General features: G+C 39.6%; 1 protein-coding gene across 1 annotated transcript; it reads right to left on the bottom strand.

Annotated features, from left to right (window-relative positions):
• Positions 1 to 2,489: 2,489 nt before the first annotated feature.
• LOC147148269 (aminopeptidase N) lies at positions 2,490 to 19,900 on the bottom strand. The gene is made up of 24 exons (XM_086028552.1): positions 19,816 to 19,900; positions 19,552 to 19,697; positions 17,692 to 17,789; positions 16,346 to 16,462; positions 15,273 to 15,459; positions 15,034 to 15,176; positions 14,803 to 14,939; positions 14,373 to 14,499; positions 13,939 to 14,093; positions 13,734 to 13,847; positions 13,448 to 13,591; positions 11,035 to 11,100; positions 10,821 to 10,886; positions 8,554 to 8,726; positions 8,374 to 8,453; positions 6,931 to 7,061; positions 6,790 to 6,845; positions 6,385 to 6,532; positions 6,176 to 6,267; positions 5,481 to 5,591; positions 5,226 to 5,393; positions 4,996 to 5,136; positions 2,912 to 2,993; positions 2,490 to 2,826 (listed from the first exon to the last, which is right to left on the bottom strand). Exons 2-24 carry the CDS (start codon positions 19,692 to 19,694, stop codon positions 2,671 to 2,673), a joined length of 2,835 nt encoding a protein of 944 aa, XP_085884678.1. The 5' UTR covers positions 19,695 to 19,697; positions 19,816 to 19,900; the 3' UTR covers positions 2,490 to 2,670.
• Between the last annotated feature and the right edge of the window lie 489 nt (positions 19,901 to 20,389).

Genomic DNA, 20,389 nt, shown 5'->3' with positions numbered 1-20,389 from the left:
ACCATAGCATTGTGGTAAGTTAACAAAAACTTGGTGGTGATTATTTATAACATAGCCAACGGCTATAACGTTCCAACAATAACGTTAAACAGACCACAAACTAATGCGTGCTAACCTACTAGTTTATAGCACGCAGCGATAGTAGCCACTTGTTGATATAATAGTGTGTGAAGTTGAATTTGTGCTAACTGATATCTGGGCATTTTACTAAAATTTCCCAGTTCTTTTATCGCCTTCCACCTGCAGCCGAGGTGCCCTTCCACCTTTTGGTCTGGTCGGAAGAAATAGTAATCGGCTATAGGCCGGTCCGCCTATAATTTTAAACTTCCGTTTGCATTTCAGACTACAAAACTCAACCAACTTTTGACAGTTTTGGTTAAATGTTATGTGAAATAATTTTAGATTAAATGGTATTGTTCACTCTTATCAGCTGACAAAAAATGTAAAAGGATCAAATGATTGTTGTGACTAAAACTAGACAAAAATTTCGACAGTTTTTGTTGCCAAAACTAGACAGATAAAATAATGTTTGCCTGGACTCAAATAAAGAGTGAAATGCTCCACAGAGAGTAATCAGAGTCAGTAGTTGTCAAAACTCTTTGACCTAAGCCTTGATTTATGGCTTTTCAGATCAAAGGTCATGGTCATAAATATTATATTTGATTTTAATAGTTTCCGGACATCTGGAAGTGCTAAAATTTAACTAGTGTACATCCTGGGGTCACTATTTTATGTGAAGTAGTCAAAAGGTCAAAGTAGTATATGCCCGGGTTTGTTTGAATTTTATTTGATATGTGTATTATGTTTTGTTTTAATAGATAGTGTTTCATCTTACCTTAGGAATGTGGAGTGAGAAGGAGAAGGAGGAGGAGGAGTGGGGAGCGCGCATCCATGGGTGTGAAGGTAGCATCCTTCACGCACACACTGTAAGCAGCAGAGGGTGTCCAGAAGGGAGGGGGTTTGATACTTTGTACAAGTATCAGATTAAAAGGCCAGGTTACCCCTTCCAACACCCCACCCATCCCTCTCTATGACCTCCCTTTGACCTCACACATGTACAGGCATGCCCCGACATATCCTCAGAACATATCCTCCCACCACCATAAAACCGTGTCATGCTTGGACATAAAGCAAATTCAAGATACCCCTCCCGTGCATTTGTGACTCCCACATTGACTGATTTTACGTTCAAATCCCGGAGTCAGCTTTTTTAATGAGCCTACGAAAAAACACATGTTGCTTATTTACTGGGGGTAGACCACCTCGTGTGTGCGTGAAAGGATGCATCTTCTCCCCTTCTTGTTTAGATATACTGTTTAGAATCCTGAACGTTAAAATTCCAGGAGTCAATTTTTTTATGATCCTACAGAGAAAACACATGTTCCCCACTCTTTGACCAAACTCTGTTTTAAAACAGAAACCTTGCATACAACAAATGTGAACCGCATGGAAATACAGGTAAGAAGAAACACTTTATCTAATAAAACAACAATTATGTTGCTCACATAATACACATATCAAATTCATTTCATATCAAACCATTTTCCACAACCAAAGAATATGAAGCCCCCGCTTACAACAAACCCCCACCCTTCTGGACACCCTCTGCTGCTTACAGTGTGTGCGTGAAGGATGCTACCTTCACACCCATGGATGCGCGCTGCCCACTCCTCCTCCTCCTTCTCCTTCTCGCTCTACATTCCTAAGGTAAGATGAAACACTATCTATTAAAACAAAACATAATACACATATCAAATAAAGTTCAAACAAACCCTGACATATATTACTTTGACCTTTTGACTACTTCACATAAAATAATGACCCCAGGATGTACACTAGTTAAATTTTAGCACTTCCAGATGTCCGGAAACTATTAAAATCAAATATAATATTTATGACCATGACCTTTGATCTGAAAAGCCATAAATCATGGCTTAGGTCAAAGAGTTTTGACAACTACTGACTCTAATTACTCTCTCTTGCCACTTATAATTGACTAAAATTTCACTAAATAAAAACGGTGTGATGTTGACTAAATGTGAAAAAAAAATAACAAGAGCGATTGAAACTGGACTAAAACTGAGACAAAATTAAAAAATGGATGATAAAAGTAAAACTATCTACAAATCATTGGTTATAACAATGGTGAAAAAAACGTGTTTAAATTATTTATTTTAGTCGCCCCCACACCTCCAACATTAAAACTGTTTTATTTTTTTGTATGCAAAGAAAATATTGGGCCACTAATGTTTTCCACAGTACCATAATGTTAAAGAGTGCGGTTAATTTTGCACAAAACCTTGTCAAGGGATGCAAAAACATTCCTACCTGTCTGTCAAGCGACAGGAAGGGGGGGCAAGCTGGGAGCATATGTAATTCACATGTTCAAAAAAAAAAAAACACTCAAATAAATGTCCATCTAATGTCAAAACACTTTGTGTTGAATTGATCACAGTGAGGTAGATTTTTTTTTTAATTATTCATGAATGAAGAAAAAAAATCAGCGGCAGCAAAAAGGGCATTTTTTTTTTCATCCAGGGCAAAGAGACAAGTGCTTGAGCACCACCTATGGGGTTATGTGGTTATTTCAGCAATCCAGATTTGGATTTTTTTTTTTTTCTGCAGAAGTTTATTTAGTAAGTCAGTGAATAACAAATACTTTCTGACATTTCACTGCTCTGTCTGGTTGGTGAACCAGTCTAGAATCTCCTTTTTGTTCTGCTGTAGCCATTTGATATTGGTTCTGGTCCTCTCCACGGCCTGCCCCACTGCCAGAGTTGCTGAACCAAAGCCTGTAGCATGGTGCTCGCTCACAAAGTCCTCCAGCTACCGGAGGAAATGTGAGAAATAGTTCAGACACATGCAGGACTAAAATACATAATATTGACACAACGTTATAACATTGACAGACCTGTTGTAAGTGGGCAGGTGTGGAAAACCTTGCTGTGACTTCAAGAATTATTGAGGCAAAATTGAAGGAGCCCACACTGTGTCTGGAAAGAAGAATTTGTTAAACAGGAACATCTTGAACTCCATCCACTTTCTTCCGCTTATCTTGGTCAGGAAGGTTCTCAGGCCAGCTGCGAGAATTAATCCCTTCAGCATGTTCAATGTCTGCCTTTTGAGCCTCATGGTTGGACCATCTTGGAACGCTTTAACAGGCAGACGTCCAGCAAGTATCTGGATTAGGCTGGATTTACATTACAAAGTGCAAGTGTGACAATTCAGATTTTCGATACATCCTCACGGTGATGTGTGCTGCTACACGTTACCCGCTAGGCCAGGGGTGGCCAAATCCGGTCCTCAAGAGCCACAATCCAGCCTGTTTTAGGTTTATCCCTACGGCAACGCACCTGATTGAAATCATCAGGCTCATTATCAGGCTTTTGCAAATCTTGCTGATGAGCTGTACATTTGAAACAGGTGTGTTGGATGAATGGATAACCCTAAAACAGGCTAAATTGTGGCTCTTGGGGGCCGGACTTGGCCACCCCTGCGTAAGGCTGTCTGCTTGCACTTTTTAAAGAAAATCAACTTTTAAAAAAATGTATTTTTATCTTTTAGCCATGTTAAATGCTAATTACTCACAAAAAGACCCCAAAGTAGTGTTTTCCTTCATACACCCATCTGTGAGCATTCTGAGCAATATGTGATCATCATTTCTCACAGGACTACCTGGTGAACCTCTGCCAGTACATAAATGGATTGGCCCGGAGATTAAACCTTAATACTAACAAAATTAACACAATGAAATCTGCTGGAGAGGCCAGGGCTATAAATAATATATAATTAAAACCACTTGCTAAATGATGACATAACATGAGGATTTATATATATATATATATATATATATATATATATATATATATATATATATATATATATATATATATATATTTTCCAAGCTTCTGTTTCTGGCACGAAGATGTATTTTGTTTAATCAGATTAAGGAAAAGCCACCAACTATTACTCAGTGGTATACAGAAATATTTAAAGTACTGCCAATGGAAATGCTTAGCGCAAAATTAAGTGGGAATGAGAATTTATTTTTGGATTTATGGAGCCCCTTATTAGAATACTTGCCAGGTGATCTTAGTGCTATTCTGCAAAGAGATACCGGCTCACTAAAGTGGAGGTCTATGGGGATAACTGTTTGAATATTTGGAGTTTATAAGAGGAATTGTCTCTCCTTACTATGCTTCCTTTATTTTTTATGTAACTCGGGTTGCTCAGTATTAGTTGTTGTCTATTTAGTTTTTTTTTGTTTTGTTGCTTTTCTTTTTTTGTTTTTTGTTTTGTTATATATGAAGTAAAATTTCAATAAAATATATTGTAAAAAAATGTGCGGAATCGTCTCCAGTTGTTATCCCTACTGGCAACCTCAGTCCGGTTAGATTGTATTTGTGCTTGCACATTAAAGACTCCATTCCTGTTATTGTTATAAATCCTCATTACAAAAAAGAGCATTCAAGCAACAAGTCTTTCATCATAATATTCTTGGGTGAAACTTGTAGCCAGCTGTCTACGAGTGTGGACTGAATTGGTGGCAAAAAATGTGGAAATGCCAGTATTTTTAGGGTTATGGCTCACAGTAATGCATTGTAGGAAAATAAAATAAAAATAAAGAACTATTTTTTCTTATATGAACTATGAACTGAGTGAGTTCATTAAAAATACTGGGGAAATGAACGTTGAACTAATTTGCATAGAAACTGAACTTTCCCAGCACTATTTGCTTGTAATTGATTTTACCATTGCTCTATTGAAGCTATATAACATATACCTATAACATAAACTAAAGTAAAAAATAGGAAACTAAAATTATCTGTACACATGTAATATTAAACCAAAAACCAAAAGATGAACAAAAGACAGATCAAGATCAAATTCAATTAATCAAATTCAGTCGTAAAACAATAATACAGAAGAAAGAAAGTTCACACCAGTTCATTCCCATCCATTTCCCACAAATATGCAAATCTGTAAAACACTTACTGAGTGAACATGTAGTCCCATTGTAGCCTAACAAAGTTCCACGCTAATTCCTGACCCAAACTGTTGCTGGCCACTGCCCCAATGACTATAGCGGCATCCTGCTTACGAATCATATCTGGCTTTAAGGTGTAAGAGAGATACCTGTGAAAGCAGGCATTGCAGCTATTAAAAACAGATCATATCCAATTGAGATCATTTCTTTAGAAAGCATGAATGAATAATGTGCTCACCTTTCCAGCAATTGTGTGTTGCTGGTACAGGCTAGGGCAGACATGAGCTTATTTGCCTCACTGGCAACAGATGCATTCTTGAACTGGGCCCAGCCAAACTCCCACTCTGCCTTGTCACCAGACGCTATGGCGCTGCAGTATACTGCATCCTGCAGGTGTGGAGGGATCCTGACAAGAAAAATACACGGTTTGATGAACATATTATCTGTTTGTTCAACAAAATTGACGGTTAAATAAATATCATGTTGAACACACAAGTTGTGTTGAGGGTTGTCCATCCATTGCTTGAACCATGTGCTGGTCAAGTTTTGGCACTGTGTGATTCCAGTCCTGCAGGCCATTTGAATGGCATTCCCCTGATTGTACCTGCAGGTGACGAACAACATGGCCATCAGCTTGATCCGTCATTGGCGCATTTGCTCTGTGTGTCTTTAACTACACTATGTTCATCCTTCCTGAAGGATGCAATACGATTGCAATACTTAGTAAGTAATTAGTTAGGTACTTAGTTAGTTGCAATACTTAGGCTACTAAGTTATTTTTGAAAACTCATGCAGCGTTGCTCCTCATCAAAATGCTCCCATGACTGCACGTGTCTGAAACACTGTCATTTAAAATCAGAAAAGGAAGCAGAGTTGCATTGAATTTTGTGGGGATGCACAGATTAAGCAGCACGTACTTAATTTCGATTTGACAAAAGAATAGCACATACTGTGTATGTAATTAGGTTATCTGGGAACAGTTGTAAATTGAGAGAAAAGGTATAGCATCTTTCATTTGATGAAAATTAGTTTTCATGGTTCATCTCAGCATTGATTATTGTCGATCAAGAAAGACACATCGGGTTATACTCAGGCAAGTATAAAAAACGTGCATTGGATTTTTTTTATTTTTTTTTTAATTTCAAATCAATCAATCAATCAAATCAAATCTACAGGATATATACTCACTGGTCTGTGTGCCTCTGTGGAACCTGGATCCAGTCTGATGTAATGTTTTTAAAATACAGGTAAAGAGGCGTGACTAACTTCTTCATGTACCCCTGGTGTTTCAGAGAGATGAATGGAGAAAAGGCTATAAATGTTGTTTTCCATAACATCAAGGTAGAAGAAACATGACAATGTGTCTCAGTTTTGCTTTAAGGTTACTATTTACATACCTGCATCGGGTGATAGACCTCAGTTTGATCCAACATGAGGTAATAATAGTGAAAGTTATTCAAAGCAGTCTGCCAGGGAATGTACTCAGTCTCAGCATATAAATAAGATGTGGTTCTCAGAGCAAGTGAGGCAGGGACGAGCCGAGCTCTGCAAAGTGAACAGAAATGCTTAAATTTGACTTGTTTATGGACTATACAATTTATAACTTGGTTGTTTTTGGATAAAATTTTGGCCTAATTTTTGTTTCTTGATTTTGTTTTGCTGGGGGATGTTATCCTTGATTTTCATGGGTAGACTGACTAGAAATAAAGGAAATAGAATTTTCTAATAACAATTTGGTCAACTGAATGTTTTAATGGGTTGGAATTGGAGAAGAAAATCACAGACACACTTAAATGTTCTACCTGGCCAGATTGAAGGCATCATCCACAAGCTGGGCTCTGTTTGTTAGCGGTATAACCTGCACAAGAGATTTTAAGTGTTTGTTTGCACGTATCACAGAATAGCAATTATATTTATTCCACGTCAATCAACGTTTACTGTACCTGATGATCTTTGATGAGCTGAGCCAGAAGTCTTTCCCAATTTCCTAGATCATAATTTACCCGATAATAACCTGTGACGTTGATATTAGCAAGAATCCACAAGCCGCCACTCCTCATCTCCAAGTTTACAACTATAAAGGGAAAGGCAGGGGAGGATACATGATATGCCAGGTTTGTCAGAATAGTTCCAGGACAGGTGTAATTAAAAAATATATCTTTCAAGGTCAAGCTACAAACTGCAAGATGCAATTTCCCCTACAATGTAGGCCATTGTCAACCTGGATATCTACAGAGACTTCCTGCAAAATTTGCTTCGTTCATTACGGCAAAAGAGGAAACACTTATAATCGGACATCTGAGGTTTTGGGTTTGAATCTTGGTTCCAGTCGACCTGTGTGGCTTTTCTCAATATACTTTCTTCCTCTCATTTTACCAAAAGGTTATTGAACACTCTAAATTGACTATTAGTTCCCTATTTTTGTAGACAGGCACAGATGTGCTCGATGTAAAAACTGGCGCTTCTTCATTTTCATATCGGGGCAAGTATAGTTTACCGTGTTTGGGAATTTGGCAGACCGCGCTGCGTCATGCTGGGCATTCCGGCAGATTATGTTTATCATTATCTTAATTATATTTTTGAAATAGAATAGACCTTACCAGGGAGGCTGAGGACTGTGATCTATCTGTAGTTGGAACGCACCCTCTTGATACCCTTTCTTAAAAAGAGGGATCACCACCCCGGTCCGCCAACCAGAGCCATTGTCCCCGAAGTGCATGCGATGTTGTAGAAGCGTGTCAACCAGGACAGCCCCACAGCATCCAGAGCATTTAGGAACTTCGAGTGGATCTCACACGCCACAGGGGCTTTGCCACAGAGGGGATTTTTAATCATCTCAACCCCAGAGATAGAAAAACCCACCTCAGAGTCCCAGGCCTCTACATCATGGGTCACCAGCTCCGGTCCTCGAGGGCACATGTCCTGCAGGTTTTCCATCTCTCCCTGCTGTAACACACCTGTTAAAATGATCAGGATCGTTATCAGGCTTCTCAAGAGCTTGCCGATGAGCTGATCATTTTAACAGGTGTGTTACAGCAGGGAGAGATGGAAGACCTGCAGGACAGGTACCCTCGAGGACCGTAGTTGGTGACCCCTGCTCTACATCCGCAAAAGGTGTGCCGGTGAAATTGAGGTCTTCAAACTATTCTTCCCACTGAATCACAACATCTCAAGTTAAGATCAGCAGTGTCCCATCACCATTATGTATGCATATATATGGTGGACCAGAATTTACGGTACTCAAAGTCACCCAAAAGTCGTTTGTGTGGGTGTGTGCAGGGGTGTGTGGGGGTGTGTGTGCGTGCGCGTGTGTGTGTGTGTGTGTGTGTGTGTATGTTTAATATACACTAAATATACACTAGGCTATCTGTTCTTTTGTTCCATACCTGTTTTTTTCGTCAGCCACCAGATATCTCTTTGGACCTGGCCAGACTTCATCCATTGAATAGGAATCATCCACTCGTAGCTGTAAAATTCATGATAAAAGCAAATTGCATTGCATAAAAGTATTTAGTGAAATACTATTTGTACAATTTCTCTTGTTAAAAAACAGTGTAATTACATACTTGTATGGTGATTCCACAGAGACATTGGATTCATTGTCCAACAAGAAATGCTTTTGAGTTACTTTTCCTGTGGCAGTATCTATGGTAACAACAGGGAAGCCCATCTGGAGTACCCAACGATTCATGATGTCATGAACTTGATGAGGAAGATATATATTGTTGGCTTCCACTGCCTGTTGACAAAGGTTGCATACACTAAGGTTACACTATTTTCGTAGACAGCGCACCTGCGACAGAGCACAACCTGGCACATCTTGATTTTGTGCAGACACAAAGCTCGCTGTATCCGTTTTCCTATTCAGACCAGTCTACGCTAAGCTGGGCTTTCTGGCCCTAGCAAGGGTGTGCGTGGCAGAAAGTCGGTTTAGTGCTACGTTCACACCGTTTTCAACCATTACCCAACCATTTCAATTTATTATTATTATCTATCCATCCATTATCGATACCGATATCGATAACTGAGGTGCACGGCTCATTGAGTAGTTTGTTCTGTGGTCATGCATCATTTTAATATATATATAGGCTATATGTATATTATTTTTTAATCAACAAGAAAGCCACAAATACAAAAAGGTTTTGTGATTTCCACCGAATTTGGGGATCGTCCCATAATCTTCCCAATCAGAGCCCAGAGTGCTAAACGGTGACCTGGACGCCCTGGGTAGAAACATAGCTAAACACCGTATTAAAAAGAAACGGAAAGTGAACGCCACAAGTCTGCCCCATGCCGCGCTGCAAGCTGCAGTCATCAACATTGAGAAGGCGACGGAATTCCCAAACGGAATTCTCCATGCTCCGCTAGCTGATGGGACAACAAAAATAAAGCAGCCGTGGTTGCTATGTCTTCCATCGTTGCTTAGGAAATGGTGAAATTTGTTCTTTTATCCTTATTTAAACAAGTAATGTCCCGCTTCTTCTCTGATACATGTGGCGCGAGGGATAAGAGGATGCATAAATGAACCCCCACGATCAAACTCACGCGAGGCATGCCACGCCACAGTTCATTTCAGGTTCGGTCTGAACCTAATATTAAGGGTAGCCTACTAAACACTGCTGCAGGCGGTCCAACACAACTTTGGTGAATTTGATAGTGGCACAAGCAGGCAGATTCTGAGCTCTGCGAACTTGAGTGATGAATGTCACATGTATTCCATTCATAAATATGTGGACAGCGGGCATCAAACCCTCTAACACAGTGGGGGTTTTTTGCATTGTGTACCCCTGAACGCTTGTGTCGGACCATGAGTACCCCCTCACTCATAGTGTTGATGATTCTCACAAAGTAGAATGAACACAACACATACAGGGGAAGTCAACCCAAGCATACTGTATATATTTTTTAAGAATATGTTCTATACAGGCCCACTAGTTGAAACATGGCATTCTGATTATTATTGAGTTTGTGCAATATGAATTAAGCAGCAAAATCCACCCATTTTTAGCCAACAAAGGGGGTGGCCATTTTGTCACTTCTGTTGACCGAAAATGACATCACAACTACTCAGGGCTCAGGTAACGAGCAATCACAGCTCACCTGTTTTCTGAAGCTGAGCCGTGATTGGTCGTTATCTGAGCCCTGAGGAACTGTGATGTCATTTTCAGTCGACAGAAGTGACAAAATGGCCGCCCACGGAGATTGATACATTTTCCTGCTTAACTTAATGTTTCCCCATACCCCTTAAAATGTGTACGCGTACCCCTATCCTAGTTGGGAATCACTGCTCCAAATTATTGTAGGAATCAATTAATTCAACAATAATAATACAATTATTGTTATTCTAAGATAGGATAATGCTGAAGTGGCTTAACTGGGGCTGCACAGATTTCTGACGGGGTTACCGCCATTCCTGTCCGACACACTCACATGGCGCTCAGTTGCATCAATTTAACTGGAGGAATAAGTCTTTATCTGATGGGTTGTTTTTTTTGAAGAATCCATAAAACTGTACTACGTTTCTATATTTGTTTGCATTCACCTCATCATATGATACGGGTAGAGGTGTTTTAACAAAAACAAACATACAGCTTCACAAAGAAGTTATGTATTTGTGTGTGGAATTTTCCATCCCTTTCACACTACTGCTAATACAATCCATACATTCACTTGTGCGTTTTGACAACTTCAGCTTTTAGTTGATGATTCCTACCTGGGATTTGAACTTTATTTTGAATTTAAATCAATTCCAATTAAGAATAAGCTGCAGCAGATTCAATAAAATCTTTGGCTCTCTGTAATAAGAGAAATAAAAGGAATGCAAACTCATTACCTTTTGTAAATTGTCCCATAGGTCATTTCCTATTGTGTTACTGTAGGCAAAGTGGCTCAAGTATTTCTAGAGAAGAAAGACAAGCATTTTATGCTGCATTAGATTTGTAATTAGTTTGTGGGCTGTGGACAATACTGCTGGTTATTCTTTATCAATAAAAAATGCTTAAGCAAAACTAATGTATAAAAATATTTGTTAACATAACAACACATACACTGAGTCCTTGGACAAAGACAGGCTCTGATAGGAAACCAGACAACATTCTCAAGATTGCTGCACCCTGAGGGAACAAAAAGCAAAAGAGGAAATACAGATACAGTTCAAATGATTATGCAAATGGTATTTTTCTCTGATTTTCCGAAATAGTCGATGAAAATGACAGTCATCCATCATCCTAATGTTCACGTCATCTACGAATACAGTACGGTTAAGATGTTTTTGAACAACGCTCCCAATGATAACAGTAGGGTTTTTTTTTTCTTCTCTCAATAAATAGAAAATAAAATACACTGTTCCATATCATTATGTTCAACATCCTCTTAAAATATTGTATGGATTGTAAAGAACTGAAAACAGTTATTTCAGGGCTCAAATTCAGACTTGCTATTTCAAATTAAAAAAGCTATTTCCAGTCAACATCTTAACAGGTGATGTTACAATTTAACATAAGGCCGACAGAATGCAAGGACTTGAAGCACTTTAAAAGGACGAGGATGGACGGGGTCGGAGGACAATTTTTTTGATGAATAAGGACAAGGACAGGACAAGGGACAAGGACGGACTGGCAAAAAAGGGTCAAGGGCCCAGCTCTGGTTTCTGACTTACCAATTTCTTCATTGGTACAAAAACAAAAACTGTGACTTCCATCTCATGCTGTAAGGCAGACCAGGGCAAAGCCCACCCACAGTCTCGGACTGGCCCTCACAGTGACCAAGAAGTTGGAGTGAAACGTAAAATATATGGTGCTTTGATTTTGAAAGTTGTGCTTTTAAGAGAGACCACAGTGGCGCTAATGTTAGCAACATACTTATTTCCTTCACGGTGGAGGGAGTGGGGCAAGATGTTCCCTGATAATACTGTATGCAAAATTACAGTTTCATATACAGTACTGTATGTGTTGGGTATATTATAAGTCATCACTGTCAAAAACATTATACTTCCCACTCTATATATTTGGGAGTCCTGACTAGAAACGGCTAATATGAGTTGGAGGTTGGTGCACAAAATCAATTATATAAATTTCTAAAGTGGAAAGTCTTCATTTTAATGACCGCTCATAATTTTGTTTCAAATGTGTATTTCCTAATTCGAACAATACATATCATAACACGTGGCAATGTATTGAAACAAGACAATACATTTTTTTTGATCACATAGAAAAAATAACATAGAAAAGGTTGAGGTTAGCATGTTGGCTTGGCCCTCGGCAACCGTTCCAGTTTCTCATGTGGCCCCTTAGCAAAATTGATTGCCCACAGCCTGCTATAAAGTTTGAACTCCACCTGCACAGAGTCATCTCACACACATGGCCTTTCTAAATGTTTTTGTTTACCATTTAGGCAACACTGGCCATTTCAAAGACACTTTTCATTGGTGGCGCACCATGTAAACTAGGTTAAACACAGTGATATGCAAGGTAAGCACCAATCATTATAACATATACATTACTCGTTATAATATATTGAAATCTCGTACTTATGGGATGCAACATACAACACATTTTCTATGCTCAGGTGATTTATGGAGGATGACTACCAAAGCTGGTAAATGCTACAGCTAGACAGTTGTATTATAGTGCATTCTTGCTACATATCATTTTGAAAATGTTGATTTTTGTTTTATTTTCATCGAGCAACCAAAAGATGGGACATGTTCTCCACAAATGAAATGCCAAAACACAAACGCAAGACACTACCATTAGACGAAGAGTATGGCATGACGAAGAGTAGGGTATGACTGAGAGCTGACGCACACTGCACGAGCTTCACAACATCGGGAACTGTTCTGGACATGAATCATTTTAATTCGATTATTATGTTTTAAAGATCGAGAGGCGCTAACACCGAAATTATGATGACATTTTGATTAATCGTCTAGCCCTGGTGTCAGTCAAGGAAGACGCAGTTTCCGATTAATCGTCTATCCCTGGTGTTAGTCAAGGAAGACGCAGGTTCCTACATAGAGAGGACATGGGTGATGAAGAGGAAAGTGTGGATACAGCGTATTGAAATATGAGGCTCGCTCCCATTCACTTGAAAAGACCCTACTAGGTGCGCAACCCTCACATACATTTTTACCACAATCTTTGGTATTTCATCCACAGGTTTGAACTTGTAAATGTGGTTAAATATTGTTGCTTGTGGATATTTTCATTCATCCAGGTCATTTCTTTCTTTTCAGGGCATTGAATCGATCACAGCTCGACTGCTGTGTTTGTCTTTTAAGACGTTTTTCCTCCCATCCGAGAAGGCTTCATCAGTTCATGCAGCAAGGCTTGCTTAGGACTGACTAGACTGGGTTGGTTTGGTAAACCAAGGTATTTAGGCTTCAAGTTCAACAAATGCTTCTGTGTGTGTGTGCACGTGCGTGTATGTGTGTGTGTGCTTGCATTCATGCGTGGGTTAAACCTTGCTGTATGAGATGGTATCAAAGTGCTGACTGATCTGCTCGGGAAGTAAAATACTGTCTTCTTTCAGAGACAAAGGATGAGAAGAGGTCAAGGCATCGACTGCAAACGCTCTGTGGATTTTCCGGAGAACGATCTGATCTTTCTAGAACAAAGAAACAGTGATATCAGTTTCTAGTGTTCACAATACAGATTTAAGTACGAAGGCAAAAAACTGTCTGCACAAGCACTTTACTCCCCTCAAAAGAACTACTGAAATTCTAAAGACTTAAAAATGAAGTCCTTACCAAGCCCCATGTTGGCTCAAAATGGTCAGCTGCCAGATAAGACACATAAGAAGCAAAGCCCTCATTGAGCCACACCTCATTCCACCACCGCAGGGTCACCAGGTTACCAAACCACTGCGTCAGAGAATGACATCACAGACCACCTTTAGTGAATAAGTCAGTTATCGGACTAATTTTAAGTAGGAGAATGTAATCATCAGCAGACCATGTGTGCTAGTTCATGAGCAATGATGGTGGCTGTGCTTTGTTTATTTTCACTGGAGGAGGTCAAAGGGCTGAAAAGCAGTTTGGTTTCTCTGTATGTCACCAAACCCCAATTCTCCATCGCCCCATAATAGAAGTCTGGCAGAGCAATTTGATCTAGGAGATGAGAGGCAGGAGAGAAAGTAGTGATTGGACAGTCTTTGGAGGCATCCTCTATGTTTTCACAAACCATGCACCGACAAGCATGTATCATAGGGCTTATTGTTGTTGTTGGAATGCAGCTTCCCAACGCACTCCAAAATCATGTGTGTATGGTCATTGGCAGTTGAACAAACTTCTACAATTGAAGAAGTCCAGAATCATTTTTCTTTAAGAGATATGAGTGTAAATTTAAGGCGGAAACTATATGAATGAGGCCCAACGTTCAGATCTAACCCAACTTCCTCAGAGGATAGGAGATGTTGTAATAGACTTGAAGAAATTCCAATATGGGGCCCGTCACACTGCACGCGTAATTTCCTTGTCCTTGCTCCAGTGCCTTCCTCCGAGCCCAGATACGTAACTGAAAACACAGCCAGGTTTTTATTGCACACGTTAGTTCTTAATGCAAGTTATAAAAAGAAATGAAAATAACACTACTATTTTACATTCACTTTTTAAAGCGCATGGAGTTGTACAGTAATTGGAGCCAGCAGAATAGTATGTACATGTAACTAAGCCCAATGTTTAATTTTAAAGTCATAATTTTTCACGAAGATTATGAATATAGATACTTTTTTGCTCTGACATGGTGATACATAAATGATAAACAGATAGGAGAACATATAACAATATTAACAATCTACTGCCTCTAATTAAATATTACCAAGATGTTGCCTTGTGTAACATTGAGATGTGCGTAGTCTGAGATGACAATAGCCAGTAGATATGTTGACATTTTCTTAGTTGGCTCAAATCTGGTCCTTGTCACGGATACGCCATCAATAGTGGTGTTAACTGCATCTGAAATGAACACAAACACAAAAGATTGTCCTACAAATCATGGCAAATCTATCATATGAATAAATGGTGCAATGGTTCAATGGTTCAAACTGACCTGTTTCAATGCCATTGGACAGGGCTACAGTTTCAGGCGAATGGATGAGAGTGATGTAGAAAACAGCTTTCATAGTCGGTTCATCGAAACAAGGAAAGGTTTTTCTTGCATGTGTTGGATGCATTTGAGAGCCAGCAACAATCCTGTGAGTCATAAGTCATTGTCATTTTGAGCATCTGACCTTACCTCATGCAAAACAAATCCTAAAAGACTGCACGGACATATCCAGTATATCTTACCTTCTGACTCCATCCTCCACATATTCACTTCTGTAAAGGCCAGCTAAGTCATCAGCCAGCTCTCCAGTGAACTCAGTGTACAAAAGATATGTCTCTCCTTGAGTTAAAAAACCATTTAGCTGAACCACCAGGTACTGTTTCTTTGGCTGCAACCAGGTGGACGTAATACTTGGTACAAAACCATTGCCTGCATGAAAATACACACCTAAAAGTCAGATACAGTAAGCAAGCTAGTACTGATCGCGCGCAGACATTCACTCTTACTCCGCCCTACTAGCAATTAAGTCTTCATTTAAACTAATGTGCAAGGTGGCATCCAAAAGGAAAATTGAGAAGCTCCACACAGAAAGTACAGAGCCATGATTCAAACCCGGATCCCGGATTTTTTAAAGTGAGGCATAGAGGCTAACGACATACCACGCCACAGCCTTGTGGATTTTTTTGTTTTTTTCATGCATTAAATTCTCTAGTTTGAGACGTCCATCCATTTTCTTCTGCTTATCTGGGATCAGGTCAAAGGGGCAGCAGTCTAAGCCGGTATGCCCAGATTTTGACGCAGCCACTTCATCTAACTTTAGATTCTGAGGCCTTCCCAAGGAAGCGCAAAGACATCTCTCCAGTCTTCTGCCTCGTGGGACGTGCCCAAAATAACGCACCAAGGAGGCGTCAAGGAAGTAACCATATGCCCGAACCACCTCATTGAGCTCCTCTTGATTCAGAGCAGTCTACTATGGAGCCCTTCTCCACGATAATCAAGTTTGTCCCCCTGTTTCTTTGTAAGAACTTGGACACCCTGCGGACGAAACTTATTTTGGCTAGTTGTATTTGTGATCTTATTACATTCACGGTTCATGATCATGGGTGAGGTTGTGAGCATAGATCGACCAGTTAGGTTGAGAGGTTTGCCTTTTTGGCTCACATGGGGTTTTTTTTCCAGACGTGTTTAACTCCACATAAATGGTAATAACAATAATTAATCTATTGTATATCTTAAAGCTTGAGCTACATAACAACACACGCGATAGACAGCAATCTCTCTTTGTCATTATGTATCGGTGTGTATTTGACTGCACCTGAAGCACGAAGCAAGGCAATGTGTTTGTTCTGCAGCAAAGTGTAGTTGAGCTTGTAAGAGTGGATCAGGACCAGATCGGTTTCCGTTGCACACTGAAACACCACAGTAGAAGTTCCTAATGGGAGAAGAGAATACTGTAGATCAAATATTTTAATAAATGTTGGTTAACAAGATTACATTTTGGGCTGTAGTTTTGCAGGCAGCGCTGCTGTGCTTCTGCATTAAAAGTAGCGTATCCTGATTTTCGTGCCAATGCAAGCCTCGGTGCATTTGTTTGGGAATTCGGTTAATGTCTTTGCGCCATGCTGGGTATTCCAGAATACACGTGGCCAGCGCACCTGACAATTTGGTAGCTGAAAGTCAAGTAAACTACGCCTGCTGGAACCACAGATAAGTATTGGCGCAGCGAGTGTAACACGATTTTGGTGTATTTGATCAAGGTGCAGGCAGACAGATTATGAGCTCCGTTGACATGCGTGGTTGATGTTATCGTATTTCATTCATAAATATGACAACAGCGTGCACCGAACCCTCTGAATCATCTATGAAAATAACCCCCAAAAAATATTTGTTTACTTTTTGAAGTCATTCCACTGACCGCGGCACAGTTTTGGTGTGTGAGTGTGGGTGTGTGAGGGTGTGGGGATCTCTGATCTCCCTATAGCCAACTTTATATCATCTACCCGTTGCGGTATCCTTATAACCATTTGCATGTCTCGACTCAAGCCAATCTGTGACTTTTTTCTGCCATGTCAAAGGTCTATCAGTGCACCACACGTGTGCGGCATTTTAAGGGAATGAGAGGAGCCACTTTGATTGGCAGCAAAATAAGTTGGCTGTGTTCAAAATGCACAATTGCTGCCCCGGCGTAGATTTACACTGCACCGCGCCTTGCACCAGACTTGCACTTGGCATGAAAATAGACCCATTTATGTTTACTTGGGTTATCTTTGTCTGTTATCCACATTTGTTTGATGTTCTTAAATATTAAAGTGGGCCAACTATGCAAAAAAATAAGAATTTGAGAGGGGGGGAAATACATTTTCACGACACTGGGATGACCTGATCATTGTATTGCCAGGCTTTATTTTCAAATAGAAGACAGATCAAATCAGGGTTTTCCAGTGTTTTTGGTTGTTTAAAAAAACAATGTAGGAAATAAGGGGTGTCAGTATACAATATCAAATGAATGTTAGTCAGCCTTATTTTCTCACAGCACCAGTCTGTGATTTAGGAAACTAAATAAAAATGCAAAGAAATAGTGTAAGCTGTAAACACAAGTCCATATATCGTGCAGTGTCAGCAACTGTTTCCTCAATATAACTGCTTAATGCTGTGACTCACCTGTGAAGAGATAGAGACCAGAGTCGGGGTCAGGGCTTAGATGAGGCCACAGGGTAATGTTGTAGGAGAGAGGCATCAGAGAAGTGGGAAGACGGTACCTGAGGAGAGAACACACACAGATGAAGTTTTGGAATTTGGGAAAAAACTTGCTCCAGAGGTTGCTGTGCAGTACATCATTTACTGTCTACCCAGCACAAGTAAAATGTGTCTTGCTTGTTAAATAACAACAAAAGAGAAAATGATGATGAGGAATGAAAGTATTATGCAATGAGGATCAAAAGCCCACATTTCCTATCTAATCACAAAAGTGGAGCTAGGTTGTTGTGTAAGTGGATATTTAACAAGACATTTACATCAGCAAAAACAAGAGATTATAAAAAAGATAAGATCTATTTAAAGAGAGAGAGAGAGAGAAGCTAAGCAGTAATGAGTTTGACAGTTGTAATAGGATGTTTAATAAAAAAAATTAGGAAAAAAAAAATCATTAAAAAATAATATAAAATAAATTATGATTGATTGACTGCCATCAACGGCACGGTGGTCGACTGGTTAGCACGTCCGCCTCACAGTTCAGAGGTCGTGGGTTCAATCCCGGCCCCGGCCTCCCTGTGTGGAGTTTGCATGTTCTCCCCGTGCCTGCGTGGGTTTTCCCCGGGCACTCCGGTTTCCTCCCACATTCCAAAAACATGCATGGTAAGTTGATTGGATACTCTAAATTGCCCCTAGGTGTGATTGTGAGTGCGGATGTTTGTCTCTGTGTGCCCTGCGATTGGCTGGCAACCAGTTCAGGGTGTCCCCCGCCTACTGCCCAAAGACAGCTGGGATAGGCTCCAGCACGCCCCGCGACCCCTGTGAGGAGAAGCGGTACAGATAATGGATGGATGGATGACTGCCATCAAGTCCAGTGTGTAATCTGCTTGGAGCTTTAGGTCATTTGGAATAGGTTCCAGCTTTGACGAACCCTGAAGATAAATGAATCCAAAATGCATTAAAATGTTGATATTGTTCCAGAGTGTTGAATGTTATGTGAGAGAATTACTGTTGACAATGTTTAAGTTAAAACTTTTAAGTATTTAGTCATTTACATTCAGTATTCATAGAAATATACACAAACTGTATCTGATATCTTAAAATTAAATAAGAATGCAATGTTACACTTTCCGGGGTGGAAAGGAGCAGATGAGTCACACCTTTTTGTAAAATCCATTATTCTCAATAACGGAATCTTCTCACAAAAGTGGAGACAGGTAGATGCCCATGCAAGCTTACAAAGACATGCTACAGTGTTGAGTATATGGATTAATGAACATTATCAATATGCTGCTTGTAAACTTTTATTAGAGCAACTATCAGACAAAAGTTTTCGATGTGAAGAGCCTGTTATGTCAGTGTTCATGATTTTTTTTTTCCTCTTCAGACACATTTTCCTTTAAGGATACAAAATATCGGCGACGGCGTACATCTTGTCATTGGATTTGTTTACATTGCGTGTTCATTTGAAACTTTCTTAAATACGAAAACAATTATACTGTCCCTCGTATCAGGTGAAATTGTATCCAATGCAGACAAAATGAAATATCTGGGTGATATTGTTATGGTAATATTATAAAACTCAATGTGGAATATCTCTTGATAAGGAAATGGTGTTTTGGGCCATGTGTGTGAGTGTGTTGTAAAAGCAAAGTTACTGACAAAGCGGGAAAATGCTTGTTATTTAATCCTAAAAGAATAATCTTATCAATGAGAGATGCAGTGGCCAGACTAATCAATCAACTCAGTCTGAAGGCAAAGTAAGAAGAAACAAAATCTCCTATCGATATCCCCAAACTGTTAAACATCTCCCGAGGCTAATATTCGTACCTCTCCCAAGGAGCGGCATCATCACCACCCTCATCTCCTCCTGTCAGGGCAATAGTCCACAGCGTGATAATAGTTGCTACTGAGACAAGGGCTAAGAGCACAGACAGAATACAGAACTTGCTGACCTGACATTTTTTCTCCATCACCTAAAAAACAACACAAACAAAATGTTCACGGGCTGAAAGCACCAAAACACATAATTCCTCTAGTACCCAGTCACAATGTAATTAAAGCAAAAGGTTATTTTAGCCAAAGCATGCTTACTTTGCAGCGCTTCAGCTCCAAACTGACAAAAACAAGTGAATGCCAGCACTCTACAAGTTTTACTCCCTCCTTGTTCCTTCTTAATTTGGTCCTTTCACTGTTTGCAAGGCAACGGATGACGTATTAGGGCAGAGTGACATAAACAGCTGATAACCATTTGCTGAAGGGAGTGATTTAGAGTAGTTCACAATGTTATCTTTAACAATGTCCAGTGCATGTTCCCACGGCCTCATAAAACGCAAAGATCTGTTTACTTCATCACAGTACTGATCATAACTCAATCTTTATTCGTCCCGATAGTAAACTATCTTAAAATAAACATGAGCATTGTTTCAGTCCATGTTTTATCAGGAGTACAAGATATTAACCTTTTAATTTTTTTAAATGTCTCCTAAATTCAAACCAATAGTATATTAAGGTTGTAAAATCCAAGTTAACCACTGAGGTGAGTGAGTGTGTAACATTAGCGGTCAACCTTATTAAGTTTTTTTTGGGAGGGGGTTAAATATTAACACGAACTATGCATCTTTAGCATCCAGTTGAACAGAACACTTATACAGTATTATCAACATGC

The sequence above is a fragment of the Filicampus tigris genome, chromosome 4 (genome assembly GCF_054856515.1).
Source record: "Filicampus tigris isolate MCC_2025a chromosome 4, RoL_Ftig_1.0, whole genome shotgun sequence".
Classification (NCBI taxonomy): Eukaryota; Metazoa; Chordata; class Actinopteri; order Syngnathiformes; family Syngnathidae; genus Filicampus; species Filicampus tigris.
The sequence above is the reverse complement of the archived record's forward strand: the minus strand, read 5'-3'. Positions and strand labels throughout refer to the sequence as shown.

Bases quoted from the DNA above. Each gene is read 5' to 3' on its own strand.
- LOC147148269 (XM_086028552.1), bottom strand. From the start codon at position 19,694: ATGGAGAAAAAATGTCAGGTCAGCAAGTTCTGTATTCTGTCTGTGCTC. The intron at 8,727-10,820 runs GTAATGAGTTTG...CTTTGTCAACAG, and splicing joins TATGGGACAATTTACAAAAG to GCAGTGGAAGCCAACAATAT. The intron at 2,827-2,911 runs GTCTGTCAATGT...TTCCTCCGGTAG, and splicing joins CACCTGCCCACTTACAACAG to CTGGAGGACTTTGTGAGCGA.